At 37.7% G+C, this 16,023-nt stretch overlaps 1 protein-coding gene across 5 annotated transcripts in view; it reads left to right on the plus strand.

Annotated features, from left to right (window-relative positions):
- The window catches only part of TRIM33 (tripartite motif containing 33), a 123,736-nt gene that overhangs the window by 92,927 nt on the left and 14,786 nt on the right, over nucleotides 1-16,023 (plus strand). For 3 of the 5 annotated variants that reach the window (XM_033199861.1, XM_033199862.1, XM_033199865.1), the window contains exons 11-14: nucleotides 1,530-1,730; nucleotides 3,024-3,095; nucleotides 13,196-13,328; nucleotides 14,788-14,851. In XM_033199861.1, coding sequence (XP_033055752.1) covers nucleotides 1,530-1,730; nucleotides 3,024-3,095; nucleotides 13,196-13,328; nucleotides 14,788-14,851 — 470 coding nt within the window. The remainder of the gene's footprint in view (nucleotides 1-1,529; nucleotides 1,731-3,023; nucleotides 3,096-13,195; nucleotides 13,329-14,787; nucleotides 14,852-16,023) is intronic. The other 2 variants (XM_033199863.1, XM_033199864.1) reach the window with 1 other exon arrangement.

Consider the following 16,023-nt stretch of genomic DNA (forward strand, 5'->3'; position numbering starts at 1 on the left):
TGGACCGAATTATCATTATATTATACCTCCACAATTGTGGAAACAAAATGGGTGTATTTACATGGTTTAAGAATATTAGAAGATACAAAACTCTTTTGGATATACATTTCTTTGAGCTAGATGGAGACTTTTTGCCTCCTGCTTTTGGTTATGTATGTTTGTATGCTGTTACTTATTTTTAAAATAAGTCAGAATTCAACACAGGTTTTTATTACTAGCTTTTTGGGATTTGTTTTTAGGTAATGCTCAGGAAACTCGTTTACAAGATTATGTATTTGGGAATTAAAATAATTTTATTATGGTAATATCCCTCAATTCTTTGAATTTTTTCTAGATTATAAGCTGAGAAAACGATCTATCAAAACTATTTAAAAACTTTTTGTCAGTGACAATTTCCTTTTTGTTAATCATCAAATATTCGAACCCATTTGAAGGTTTGTTACCCAGGTTTTGGAGTCAGACACCCAACATCATTATTTCCACTTGTACCTTTGATTATTTCTACGGGTTTTTTTTTTTCCTTCTTGGTGCAGTGTGCCTAGAACAAGATTTAGGAATGGTCAAAGGTGTGGTGTTCTTCTGTCAAGGGTGGGGGAAGGGCAGTTGCAAAAGTGGTGGAAAAGGAGATCCAGCAGAGCATGGCACATTCTCAAGCATATCAGATTTTTTTTTTCTTTTTAAAGAGCACATACAAAAGGTTGAAGATCTGAACATTTATTTCCTTCAGACTTTTCACATAATCATATACCCCTTAGTTCATGGAAAGCCTTCAAGTATTTCTGGGGGCCAAGTACACCTTGTCAGAGCACAGAAGCTAAACAGTCAGACAGTGAATCATCTCAGAACATTTTTCTTAGACTTTGGGTATACCTCTACAGAAATCACTGGATGTTATTAAGCATTTTTAGTTTTTAAATATTTCAAATGATTTATTTGTATGTGTATAATTCGTTTTCTTAAGATGTTCTTCTATGTTGTCTTAAATGATGCTCATAACAACCCTCACAATGAAACAAGTGAGATATTATTATCCACATTTCTAAATGACTGAGATTATGTGATTTGTCTAAGGTCACACAGTATTAGAGTCAGGACTTGATGCCATTTTTCCTTTCTGTAAATTCATTGTTCTTTCTACCACATCAAGCTGTATTTTGTAATCGTTTTTAGTAGAAAATGACTAAGGGTTGAAGAGGAATAATGACCGAAAGGTAGTTCTCTTACCCTGGTGTTTGAAAATTTGGAGGCTTACAGATCCTCTATTACATACTTTCTTGTTCTGAAATAAGATCATATCACCAAGCTGACATGTTGGGAAATTATTGGCAAGTCTGCCTTTCCCTAGATACTACACAAAAATGAATGGAAAAATGAAAAGGCTAAGTTTGAACTGTTCTTCTCCTGAATAAGTTTGAAAGGGCCAACTTCTTTGTTTCTTGTTTCCTTCCTAAACTAAAAATTACAAAGGTATAGTTTATATTCAGCGATTCTGGCAGATCAAGTAATGATAATGTCTTCTTTCTTATTAGCACTCAAACCCAGGGCATGCTGGACCCTTTCCCGTAGTATCGGTACACAACACCACAATCAACCCAACGAGCCCTACTACAGCAACTATGGCAAATGCAAACCGAGGTCCCACCAGCCCATCTGTTACAGCAATAGAGCTAATCCCCTCAGTTACCAATCCAGAAAACCTTCCATCGCTGCCAGATATTCCACCCATACAGGTTTGTATTTAAGTTGATTGAGGCTTCATTAAACTTAATGTTAAATACAGAGTTAGAGTATTTATTTCAGAGTTTTTTTTTTTTTTTTAAATTCAAGATCAACATTTCCTTGAAATTTCTAAAGAGTAAAGTCTAAATCACTAAAAGTCTCATCCAATCTAAGTGAAACTTTCGTCAACATCCTCGCTTTCCCCGTTCCGCGCCCACCCCCTCCTCTACCCTCCAGTTAACCACCTTTCTATTCTCTGTTTCTATGAGATGGACATTTTTAGATTTCACGTGAGATTAGTCAGTATTTGTCTTTCGGTGCCTGGCTTATGATACATAGCATAATGTATGTATAATGAATGGTTCCATTCATGTTGTTGCAAGATGACAGAATTTCCTTCTTTTTAGAGGCCGTATAGTATATTCTATTGTATATGTATACCACTTTTTTTTTTTTTTTGGAGATGGAGTCTCGCTCTGTCGCCCAGGCTGGAGTGCAGTAGCGCGATTTCGGCTCACTGCAAGCTCCGCCTCCCAGGTTCATGCCATTCTCCTGCCTCATCCTCCGGAGCAGCTGGGACTGCAGGCACCCACCACCACGCCTGGCTAATTTTTTGTATTTGTAATAGAGATGGGGTTTCACCATGTTAGCTAGGATGGTCTCGATTTCCCGACCTCATGATTCGCCCACCTCAGCCTCCCAAAGTGCTGGAATTACAGGCGTGAGCCACTGCACCCAGCCATGTATACCATATTTTAAAAAATCCATTCATCCGTTGATGAACACTTAGATTGCTTACATATCTTGGCTATTGTGAATAATGCTGAAGTGAGCATGGGAGTGCAGATAATTTCTCTGATATAACAATTTCAGTTCTTTTGGATATAAATTTCAGTGATCTCTTGCATTGCATGGTGACCACAGTTTATTGATAGTGTATTATATATTTAAAAATTCCAAAAATGGATTTTTAATGTTCTTACCACAAAAAAATGGTGGGTTAGTGGGGTTAGATATGTTCATTAGCTTGATTTAATCTTTCTATAACATAGATCAGAACATTACATTGTACACCATAAGTAGACACATTGTTATTTGCCAGTTAAAAAAGAGTTAAGTATAAATATTTGAGTCTTGAAAAGTTATTTAGCTAAAACTAGCATTCCTCAATATTTTAAAGTTCTGGGGAATTGAATGTCGTATGAATAGCAAATTATGGGACTGTCTAAACGGAAGTACAATAATGGTGGATTAATATCACCTTTGCTAAAAGGCTAGTTACTCCCTTTCTACACCTGCCACAGGCAAACGTTGTTCAGATGATGCACTCCTGGTGTGAGTTTGGAGCCAGAGAGAAGACCCAGGACCAAAATGTGGTTAGATCTTTGTTGTTCTTCTGTTAAATCCAAAAGGGGTAGTCAGTTGGGCTGAGAAAAGGATGGGGTTGGAAGGCCAAGATAGTAGACACTGTGAGGCTTATACCGAGAGAGGGAAATGATGGAGAAGAGGAATAGATGGAATGTGAAGGACCTTTGAGTGAGGCCTTTTGCCCCTTTCAACTGAAGAAAAGTATCCTTTGGATCCTTTTGAAATTTCATCACTTTGTTTCAGTTAAAAGCATTTTCTTTTAAAATGTAAATATAATCTGCCAGCATTATACTGAATTTTATTTTATGCAATGTATGAGTTATTTTCATATCTTGGAGTCCGGGATCACCATGGAACAAGGAGCAATGAAACTGTTGTGACAGTAGCACCATTGATTCATTCTGTGGCTACAGTTTTGTGTTTTGTTTTAGTGGGTTTTAATGGGTTTATATAAGAGTTTTAAAAGATATTTCTAAAGCTTCAAACTTTTTAAAAATTTTATTTAAAGTAAGTGTGTATATTTAAGGTAACAACATGATGTTAAATATATATGTAGTAAACTGGTTACTATGGTGAAACAAATTAACATATCCATCATCTCACGTAATTACCCATCCCCCTGCTCCTGTAAGAGCAGCTATAATTTACTCATTTAGCAAAAATTTTGAATACAATGCACTATTAACAAAATTGTTCAGAAATCACTAACATATTGTGAATTCTCTCAATCTGATTGCTTCCCTAATATTAGGAGAAGTCTTTTTTGGCTGAGGGAATGGTAGTTTTATTGGTGATGAGAGGACTGGACCATATAGAATGGAAACTTTATAAATTAAAAAGTAACATTTCTAAGTTAACAGCTTAGAGTTTGCGAAGAGCTTTCACAGGCAATATATAAGTTTAATGCTTAAAATCACCTGTTTTATGGATAAGAGTAAGAGAGGTTCATAAAACCACCTGATGGGTTAATTCTGTCCACCGCACAAACAAAATCAATTCACGGAGACCATGGCATTGCAGTAAAAAAAGAATTTAATTGACATGAGGCCACCCACGCCACGCAGGAGACGGAGTTATTACTCAAATCACTCTCTTTGAAGTCTTGTAGTTTAGGGGTCTTTTCTTTTCTTTTCTTTGAGATGGGGTCTAGCTCTGTTGCCCAGGCTAGAGTGCAGTGGTGCAATCTCAACTCACTGCAACCTCCACCTCTGAGGCTCAAGCTATTCTCCTGCCTCAGCCTCCTGAGTAGCTGGAAGCACACGCCACCAGGCCCGGCTAATTTTTGTATTTTAGTAGGGACAGCGTTTCATCATGTTGACCAGGCTGGTCTCGAACTCCTGACCTCAAGTGATCCACCCACCTCGGCCTCCCAAGGTATTGGGATTACAGGTGTGAGCCACTGTGCCTGGCAGTTTAGGGGTTTTTCAAAGGTAGTTTGGAGGAAGGGGTGGGGGCAGTAAGGCAATGGGTGCTTGTTGCTGATTGGTTGGGGGATGCAGTCATAGGGGTGTGGGAAAATCCACCTTACTTGCTGAATTGCTTCTGGGTGGGGCCACAGGAGGGCTTGTTGGGTCCAGGTGGAGCCATTGTCTGTGTCAGATATGCAAGAAACCTCAAAAGGTATCTAAAAAGGCCAGTCTTAGGTTCAGCAATAGTGATGTTATCTGCAGAAGTAATTAAAGAAGTTATCTATCTTATGACCTCCAGAGTAATGGCTGGCAGTCCTTTATGTCAACACCTTAGCAGAATTGAGGCTCCTTTCCTCCTGCTAGCCTGGTGGTCTCTTTTTAACTTTACAAAGGCAGTTGAGTTTTGGGGAAGGGCTATTATATAAACTATAAACTAAATGTGTCCCAAAGTCAGCTTGTCTCAAACCCAGGAATAATTAATGTCAGCATGAAGGCTAAAGGCAAAGAAGAGGGAGGTTGACTAGATCAGATCCTCCCTGACTCTTTCACTGATAGAATTTTTGCAAAGGCAGTAATACAGTTTGGCTCTGTGTCCTCACCCAAATCTTACCTCGAATTGTAATCCCCACTTGTCGAGGGAATGACCTGTTAGGAAGTGATTGGATCACGGGGGTGGTTTCCCTCATGCTGTTCTTACAAGATCTGATGGTTTTTAAAGTGGCAGTTTCCTCTGCACTGACTCTCTCCTACCGCCTTGTGAAGGTGCCTGCTTCCCCTTTGCCTTCTGCCATGATTGTAGGTTTCCTGGGGCCTCCCTAGCTATGCAGAACTGTGAGTCAATTAAACCTCTTTTGTTTATAAATTACCCAGTCTCAGGTAGTATCTCTATAGCCATGTGAAATTAATGCAGGCAGTTTCATTAGTGACTTTCCTAGAGTCACATGATAGATAGAAAAGTTGGAATTTTAGGCTGGGTGCAGTGGCTGTCACACCTGTAATCCCAGGACTTTGGGAGGCTGAGGTGGGCAGATCACCTGAGGTCAGGAGTTCAAGACCAGCCTGACCAACATGGAGAAACCCCATCTCTACTAAAGATACAAAATTAGCCGAGCGTGGTGGTGCATGCCTGTGGCTGAGGCAGGAGAATTGCTTGAACCTGGGAGATGGAGGGTGCAGTGAGCTGAGATCATGCCATTGCACTCCAGCCTGGGTAACAAGAGTGAACCTCTATCTCAAGAAAATAAATAATAAGAAAAGTTGGAGTTTTAAGTCCAGACTACTAATTATAAGTCCAGTTCTTTCTCCACACTACCTGTAACAATACCAGGGAGGTAGTTTGGGATTGTAGGCCTGGAAAGATGTGGTATTGAAAGCTTTGGGCAGCCAGAGGTATGCACAGTTTAACAATGTCATTCAGTTTTTACTAAGCACTTACCTTATGCTAAAGTTCTCAAGCATTGAGGATAAGAAGATAAACAAGACTTGGTTCTAGTTCTTAAGAACCTTACAAAAGGAGAGGCAAGTATCATCTTTTTTATTGAAATATAATTCATATACCATGAGATCCACTCTAAAAATGTACAGTTCAGTGGTTTTTAGTACATTCACAAGATTGTACAACCATTACCGCTAATTCAAGAATGTTTTCATCACCTCAAAAGAAATGGTACTCATTGGCAGTCACTCATATCCTTCTCTTCCAGCCTCTGGAAACCACTAATCTACTTTGTCTCTATGGACGTTGCACAGTATGAATGGAATTATATTAGGCCTTTGATGTCTGGCTTCTTTTACTTAGCATGATGTTTTCCAGGTCTGTCCATGTTTTAGCATGTATTGGGATTTCATTTTTTTATGGCTGAATAATATTTCATTGTATACATATATCATTTGTTCATCAGTGAACATTTGCTTTTATTTGGCTGTCAGGAGTAATGCTGTGAGCTTTTATGTACAGGTTCATACAAGTATGAACGTAGTGTACTAAGCTGTTGTTGCATTGCTGATTATAAAGAAAAGAGGTTTAATTGTGTAACTGTTCTGCACCTTTTTCAGGAAGCATATTTAAGCACATTTATGGATTATTTTTAACTCTTCTTCTGCTTAATTTGGCTAGATTAAGAATTCACATGGAGAAAACCTAGCATTAGCATTAGTTTAAGCTGCTGAAATAGCCCGGATAGCTAAGTTTAAGATTCAAATGTAGAGGTGAAGTCTCAGGTTTTTTTTACCTGATAAGAAAAACTTCCTCAAGGACTGAATTGCACTTTAGTGTGTAGATATGAGATATAGTTTGTTGGCCAAGATAGAGTTGTTGTTTTAGACTTGGGAAATGGTACATGCAATGGTTTGAGGGAGTGAAAAGGCACAACTGGGAGTAATAAGATAGAAGTGAGTTGTTACACAAAATAGAATAGATGAGAAATTATTTGTATAGTTATTGATATATACTAAGTCAGATGTATTAATGGTGATATAGTTAGGTAACTAGAAGAAATATATTAAAATGAAGAATTTTAGCATTTACATTTTGTTTATGCAAGAAGGTAATAGGAGATAGTAAATGGAAAACAGGGAATGTTTTGTAGTATTTTTAGTGTTTCACTTATGGAACAGTACATGTATTTCATTAATCTGGTTTAGAACCTTTCTGTTTGTTGGTAAAATGTAATATTTTCCTGATGATCAGTAGAATAGCAGCTAAATATGGAATCCTTTTATTAGGTTCAAGGCCACGTCTTCAATACAGCATAACACTAGAGCATTTCTGGAAACATGGGTCACTATTAATGTACTTGTATATTTTCTTTAACAAATATCTGAGAACTTACCATGTATTAGACCCTAGGTACTGATTATATAAGGATCAAATGGAAATGGTCCTTGACCTCAAGGAGTTTCTTGTATAATAGGGAGACGGTTTTCTTTTGTTCTTTTTTATTGTTCTTTTTTTTTTGGTTGGAGTCTTTCTCTGTTGCTCAGGCTGGAGTGCAGTAGCGCAGTCTTGGCTCATTGCAACCTCCACCTCCTGGGCTCAAGCTATTCTTCTGCCTCAGCCTTCCGAGTAGCTGGGACTACGGGCGTGCACCACTCCGCCCGGCTAGTTTTTTGGATTTTTAGTAGAGAAGGGGTTTCACCATGTTTTTCAGGCCGGTCTCGAACTCCTGACCACAGGTGACCCGCCCACCTTGGCCTCCCAAAGTGCTGGGATTACAGGCCTGAGCCACTGCACCTGACCGGGTGACAGTTTTCTAAACCGTCAAAACAGTGAGCTTATTGGTACAAATGGATGTGTATAGATGACAGTGAAAGAGTAGAGGCAGAAGGTTCTACATTTGCCTGTGGAAGTCAGAATCGACTTTATATGAGATCATCTTAAATTTGGACTTGAAAGATAAGTAGGCAAGTGTTAGCTAGTCAAGGTTAGTTAGAAGGCAGATATTCCAGATAAGAATTATGTATGCTCAAGCAACAAAGGGCGTGAAAGGAGTGTGAGATTCAAAGCAGTTAGGTATACTGTAGATGATAATTTCAAGTCTGAGGTCAGATTTTGTGATTTTTCTTTTTTATGCTGACTTTGTCACTGTTTTATTTTAAGCTGTCTTAAACCTGGGTGCAGTGGCTCTGACTGTAGTCCCAGCACTTTGAGGAGGCCAAGACAGGAAGAGCACTTGAGGCCAGGAGTTCGAGACTAGCCTGGGCAACATAGCAAGACCCAGTTTCTACAAAAAAAATTAAAAATGAGCCGGGCATCTTGGCATGGACCTGTAGTCCTAGCTGCTTGGGAAGCTGAGACAGGAGGATCCCTTTAGCCCAGGGGTTCAAGGTTGCAGTGAGCCGTGATCATGCCACTGCACTCCAGCCTGGGCAACAGAGTGAGACCCTGTCTCAAAAAAAAAAAAAAAAAATAGAATCTACCTCATGGATATGTTGGTAAGATTAAGTTTGGTGCCTGACATGTAAGTATTCAATAAACGTTAGTTGTTATGATTATTTTTCTCTTCCTTTTCTTTTTCACCAGCCCTCATTATTAAAAAGTAAGCTTTGGGAGGAAGGACCCCTATTATGCTTTCGTGTTATGCTTAATAGGAAAATTATAACCATTCATCCAAGTGTGTTGAGTACTTTGTACTTGTCTTGAGGAACAGTGGGGATGAGAGAGACTTGCTGTCATAGAGTTGACAGGCCAGGAGAATGCAGACATTTATAGATTTTTTAAAACCCTACCTATAATAAATTTTATAGCATTACTCAAAGGGGAAATTATAAGGCATCAACCTAAGGTGAGTATATACCAGGAGAACCCAATAACACTTAGAGGGTTGTTAAAGCCTCTTTGAAACCTGGAAGCTGGGTAAGAGTTAGTAGGGAGATATCAGCAGTAAATTTTATTAGGAAAAAGAGCAGAATTTGAAATCCCACAAGGGCTGAAGGAACTGGGCACTTTTGAAGAACAGAAAAAAGTCCAGTGAAGAACAGGAAAGAGAGAAGGGCCTAGTTCTATAGAGGAAAATGTAAACTAGATCAGGTAGGGCCTTTGTTAAACTGCATAAAGGATTTTGGATTTTATCCTTAACTCGATGAGAAACCATTTTTGAAGGGTTTTGGTGGGGTAGGAGTAGTGTACATGACCTATCAGATTTGCCTACTTTTTAAATGCCTTCATGAGCCATATAAAACCACTGTAGCTTTTAAAAAAGAAAAAGGAGAAAAATAAAAATAGCTGTCCATCCCGTTCTTTCACCTGACTAAATCCCAGCACTATAACCAATTGGTGTACATCCTTTCAGATTTTTCCCTAGGAATATACAAACATGAGTTTAGAAACACGTGTGTGTGTGTGTGTTTTAATATATTTTGGTTTATTTTGTTTTGTTTTGAGACAGGGTCTCACTCTTTTGTACAAATTTTTCTTTTGTAGAGGATCACTTGAGACTAGGAGTCTTGCTACTAATAGTTGACCAGGCTGGTTTTGAACTCCTGGTCTCAAGTGATCCTCTTACCTTGGCATCCCAAAGTGTTGTGATTACAGATGTGAGCCAACAGGCCCATCGTGTAGTTTTTTTTTAAGTAACAGAAAATGAGATTATACCACATGTACACACCTAGTGCTATAAATACTGTGTTGCAAGTTTTACATTTGTTTTTACATTTTTGCTTTTGGACTTTTTCTTTTCTTTTTTTTTTTTTTTTTTTGAGATGGAGTTTCACTTTTGTTGCCCAGGCTGATGCGCAATGGCACAATCTCAGCTCACCTCAACCTCTTGCCTCCCAGGTTCAAATGATTCTCCTACCTCAGCCTCCCGAGTAGCTGGGGTTACAGGTGTGCGCCACCACACACAGCTAATTTTGTATTTTTAGTAGAGTTGGGGGTTTCTTCATGTTGGTCAGGCTGGTCTCAAACTCCCAACCTCAGGTGATCCACTCACCTCGGCCTCCTAAAGTGCTGGGATTACAGGTGTGAGCCACCGTGCCCAGCTGCTTTTGGACTGTTTCATGTCAGTTCTTAGAGCTTTCTTATGTTTTAATCCATATGGTATTCCATTTCATTGGATGTTTGTTTAGCCCTCTCTTGGTGAACTTTTGGTTTATCTCTCATATGTTACTATTAAAAACAAAGCTGCATTTGTGAAAAGATGTTAACATCATTAGTCATTAGGAAAATGCAAGTTAAAATCACGGTGAGATGTACCATGACACGCTTATTAGGATGGCTAAAATTAAATAGACTTTACATTAACCATAGCAAGTATTGGTGAGAATGTGGAGGGACTAGAACCTTCAAACACTGTTGGGATTGTAAAATGGTACAATCACTTTGAAAAAAGTTCAATTTCTTTAAAAGTTAAACATGTATCTGTCATAATGAGTCAGCCCTTCTGCTTTTATTTGCCAAAAGAAAACAGGAAATATAACTATACAGAGATTCGTACTCACATGTTTATAGCAGCTTTATTTGTAATAAGACAAAAACTGGAAACAACCCAAATGTCCACCTGCAGATAAATGGATAAACAAATTATGTGTTCGTGTAATAGAATATTAACTAACAGTGAAAAGGAATGAACTTGATCCAACAGCAAGGATAAATCTCAGTTATACTGAGTGAAAAAAATAGATGAAAAAAGCATACAGTATATAATTCAAATTATATAAAACTCTAGGAAAAAAAACAAACTAAAGCTGAAGAAAGCAGATGAGTGGTTGGTTGAGGACAGGTTGTTTGAGAGAGAGATTGATTACCATGGGGCATGAGGAATGTTGGGGGTAATAGATAAGATTTGTTCACTATTCTTGATTTTGGTGTCCCAGTTGTATACTATGTGAAAATACATTAAACTTTCACATCAGATCCTACACTTTGAATATGTTTAGTTTATTGTACGTTATTTATACCTTAACGTCATTTGTAAAAAGCTGCATTGAGGCACAATGAGTGTATAGTTTCAAACACATATTTCTGTAAGCTAAGTTGGTAGAAGTGTAGATACTGGGCCAAAAGTAATTACACATTTAAATTTCACATAGATATTGACAAAGTGCTCTACAAAAAATATTGTGCCAGCTTATATATTTGAAAATGCCCATGTTTGCACTGTCTTCCCAAATCATTCTTCCATCTTTTCCAATGATGGATTAAAATGACATTATTGTTAATTTTCTTTTATTTTTTTTTTTGAGACGGAGTCTTGCTCCGTCACCCAGGCTGGAGTGCAGTGGCCGGATCTCAGCTCACTGCAAGCTCCGCCTCCTGGGTTTATGCCATTCTCCTGCCTCAGCCTCCCGAGTAGCTGGGACTACAGGTGCCTGCCACCTCGCCTGGCTAGTTTTTTGTATTTTTTTAGTAGAGACGGGGTTTCACCACATTAGCCAGGATGGTCTCGATCTCCTGACCTCGTGATCCGCCCGTCTTGGCCTCCCAAAGTGCTGGGAATACAGGCTTGAGCCACGTTAATTTTATTTTCATTTCTTTGGTGAAATTGGTTTTCTTATGTTCATTGATTATTTCTTCTGTAGATTGTCTTTTGTGAAATGTCTTTGCTCATTTTCCTATTGGACTGTGTTTTTACTTTTAAGTCATGAAAATTATATAATACTTATATTTCCATGTACTTATTCAGGGAAGCTCAAAAAACATTGCTTTAATGAATAAATGAATTAATTTAATGGCTTTCCATTAGACTTTTAACTTTATTTATGGTGACTATCCATGGGTGAAACCCACAGATGAATGTTTCAGTTAGCAGCTAGCTGTTGGAGGTTATAATGACATCAGGGATGCCCTTTAATGTATTTCCTGTTTGCCTTTTCCTGACCTGTCCATCCTCTACCCTTAGAGTTATCTTTCTAGCAAGAGATATAAATTGCAAGTGAGGGGTATAAAAAGGAGTGGAAATAGGTAACTTGGGATTTTCGTGTCTGTTTTGAATCATCTTCCCCCTTCTTTGTTTTTAGGTGGCATGCAGCCCCATTTTCATCTCTGGCCCATATTAGGTACTCTCCCCTCAAAACAAATCTTCCAGTTGACTTGAGTTGCAGCTAGGGATTCACCTGTAGTTACAGCTTTACAGGTACATCCTTGGCCAACAGCTATGACCACAGGGTAACACAACTGTATTGTCCTTTGATTATCCCTCCAGCTAACCTACTGCCTACTCTCACCTTCAGCCCTTCATGTCTCTGGCATGGGTTTTGTTTTTTTTTGTAATTACAGTACTTTGGGAGGCTAAGGTGTGCAGATTGCTTGAGCTCAGGAGTTGAAGACCAACCTGGGCAATGTAACAAAATCCCATCTCTACCAAAAAACCACAGAAATTAGCCAGGCATGGTGGCACATGCCTGTAGTCCTAGCTATTCAGGAGGCTGAAATGGAGGGCATGGCTTGAGCCTGGAAGGTGGAGGTTGCAGTGAGTCGAGATGACACCACTGCGCTTCAGCCTGGACAGCAGAGCCAGACCCTGTCTCAAAAATAAATAAAAGAACAATATGACCATTTCTTTTATGAAACAGTGTAAGATTTAAGGTAATATTCATACTTGAATAATTTTTTTTTACTCTTTCTTACACATTTTCTCATTTAATCAGAGTTCTGCAATATAGGTGGCATGTTTTAAAGACAGGAAACTGACGTTCAGGTTGAGAACCAGCCCAGAATCATAGTTATGGGTCTCTGGCTTTATCCTACTGCCTCTAAGTAAGGGAAGGGCTCATATGTACTGTTGACTGTGCCCTTTTTTATGTAGTAAGGGGCCTTATGTCTCAAGCTAAGGGCTTTCTGTGGGCTATAAGAATTTTCTAGAGCTTTAGAGCTGGGTACTAACATAATTACATTTCTATTTAAGTGAATGATTATGGACATTGAAATGGAGGGATACTGGGGACAAGAATGCTGATAAATAGGTCCTGCAGCAATTTTGAGAAATGGCAGAAGTGTCAGAGCATGTCAGCTATTTTCATAATGGAACATACAGGATTTGTTTTGCTCTGAGCACCTAGTTGTTTGTTGAATAATACAGTTTTATCCACACAAACTTTATACTGTGTGGGCCCTCAGGACCCTAAGGAAGCAGTAATAAGGCTCAACTTGATATTGGATAATCTGTTAGTTTATTAATAAACTGAGTATAAGCAGTGACATAAAATTAATAACTTCTCTGCTTTAATCAAAGCAAATTTGTGTTTATCTTCTTTCTCTTCAGTTGGAAGATGCTGGCTCAAGTAGTTTAGATAATCTACTAAGTAGATACATCTCAGGCAGTCACCTACCCCCACAGCCTACAAGCACCATGAATCCCTCCCCAGGACCCTCTGCCCTTTCTCCGGGATCATCAGGTAAAGCAAACAGGGATATTACCTTATTTTTTTAACACCTAAAAAAAAAAAAGTCTCACTATCTGTCTTAGTCAGAATTCTCCAGAGAAACAGAATAAGTAGGAAGTCTACTTGAAGAGAGAAAGGGAGATTGAGAGAGATTTATTTTGAGGAATTTGCTCATGTGATTGTGGGTGTTGGCAGGGCAGATCAGGCAGGCTGGAGACCCAGGTAAGAGTATTATTAAAGTATTGAGACAAAATAACTTATTTGGGGCATGAGGAGGTAGGGGAGAGAACAGGGCTCCATCTTCTCTTCTCTCTTAAAAGGGCTTTACCTGATTGTATGAGACCCACTTGCATTATGGAAAATAATCTACTTTTCTCAAAGTCCACTTATTTAAATGTTAATTAATCCCATCTAAAAAAAAAAATGCCTTCACAGTACCATCTATACTGATATTTGGCCATACTGCTGGGTGTCATATCCTAGCCAAGTTGACACAATAACAGATATTTTTTTCTTGATTGTTCTTTGTAATTATTTTTGTTCAAATACTATTGGTACTCTTTTTGCTAACTGAAATCATATTGATATATATCTGTAGTCGACACTGTTTGGAACCCCAAATTACTCAACCCTTAGTATATTCACAGTCTTTTATGGGTTTAATCTTACATTTTATAATACAGGGGGTCAGTTGAAGAGTTCTTTGGTTCCAAGTCAACTTTACAACACTTTGTAAAATAATGAAACATTGAAAAATTATTTAAAAAATAAGAGCTGAAGAAGGGCAGGTTAATTTTCAAACTGTAATTTTAAAATAAAAAATTTGCTGAGAACTATTAAAATAGCCATGGTATGTAGCTCTCTTCCAAAATCCCAGTGGTTTTATTAACCCCATTACTCAGTGATTCAGTTGGGACTCTTGAATACGTGATTGAAGCAACTCCAAACAGGTTAACATTCTAGAAGTGTTATTGAATGTATTTTTCTGATGTAAATTAAATGTTACTTCTTTCTTACTGAAACAGACCACCTACTTCTTTCTAGAGGAAGAACAGTTCACTTGTGAATATGGATTTTCCATGAGATGCAACATTAACATATTTTTTAAATCACATAATTTTTAAGATTTAATAAGAATTATTTCAGGACTTCTGAAAATAATTAATGGGAACCTAAGTAGAATATTTTATCAAATAACTTGTTGAGGGATGGCACATAACGTTTTCTTGGTCTGTTTTATTGACTGGATAGTGGTGCCCTGAGGAGGATTCTGAGGTGATGTCTGGACACAGCTGAGAGAAACTGGTTGATGTCTGCTAATGGTTACACATGTATTCCCGACTTTGTGACTAGATCTGATTTCCAAGAATTTTTTAGTTGGGTTATAATAATCTTGAGTTCTGTGACCAGTAGGTAGAATTCCAAATATTCTTATATGCATTGATACTCATTTTGACTTACTACTTTTTAGGTTTATCCAATTCTCACACACCTGTGAGACCCCCAAGTACTTCTAGTACTGGCAGTCGAGGCAGGTGAGTATTATGTTATTAATAATTATTTTTTTCCTTTTTGTTAAGAAAAACAGCAAATATATATATAATAAAAGTAGAATGTTACAATGAACCTCTGTATACTTAACACCCAGCTTTAACAGTGATCAAATAATGGCCAATCTTGTTTCTTCTATACTTCTACCAATTCCTTTCTGGTCTGAATTATTTTGAAACAAATCTCAGTCATTTCACTTGTGACTGTTTCAGTATATATCACTTAATGAAAATAACTTAAAAAATTTATAACCACAGAACCATTATCACACCTAAAAAAATTTAACAACTCATTCTTTAATATCAGTAGAGATCCATTAATGTTTAGTGTTCCCAATTTTTGCAACAAATGCCTTCTAAAAAGTACCAGATGATTTCTTTGAATCAGATGCAAATAAGCTCTATACATTTCCATCAGTTTGTTCACGTCACTATCAATTTATTTGTTGTAAAAATGTAGTTTCTCCTATAATGTTTTCCCAATTTCTCCATCTTGTCATTTAAGTACACACTGCCTCCTGTTTTTTTGTCTATGTTGGTATTTAGATCAAGAGGGTTGATCAGATTTAGGTTTGATTTGGGGGAAGGGAGGCAAGAAGACTTGGTAGTGTATACTTCCAGCAGGGGCGAATTATGCCGGGTTGGGGTTTTTGTGATAGCAACTGTTAATAATCATTGTTTAGCTCTATTATTTTTCTGCTGGTTGAAATATGATATTTTAATTATTGTATCATTCTTTATTTATTTAGAGTATTTCTGTAAAGAGAAACTTTCGTCATCAACTATTGGGTTATAGGAAAGATAGGATAAATTCTATTTCCCTGCTTTTGTGGTAACGAATTGATTTCTAACACCCTCCAACAGTGACAGTTTTATTGTTATTACCTTTATGGACTGAGATATTTAAACATACTTTATATATTTTAATCCATTACATATGTTATGTATCTACATATGTATGTGTGTATATATGTATTGAACACTTAACATTATTCCATCTTTGGCCTTCAGAGCTTTCTCAGGCTTGCTCCTTAGTCCTTTTGCTATAATCACAGCAGTCTTTTTTAAACTTCAGTGTTTCCTGTGAAACAGCGTTTCAGGTTCACTTTGTACATTTCTTGCTTCAGACCTGGAATCAGCTACTTTCCCAGGAAGTT

This window comes from Trachypithecus francoisi, unplaced genomic scaffold (genome assembly GCF_009764315.1).
Source record: "Trachypithecus francoisi isolate TF-2019V2 unplaced genomic scaffold, Tfra_2.0 Lachesis_group5, whole genome shotgun sequence".
Classification (NCBI taxonomy): domain Eukaryota; kingdom Metazoa; phylum Chordata; class Mammalia; order Primates; family Cercopithecidae; genus Trachypithecus; species Trachypithecus francoisi.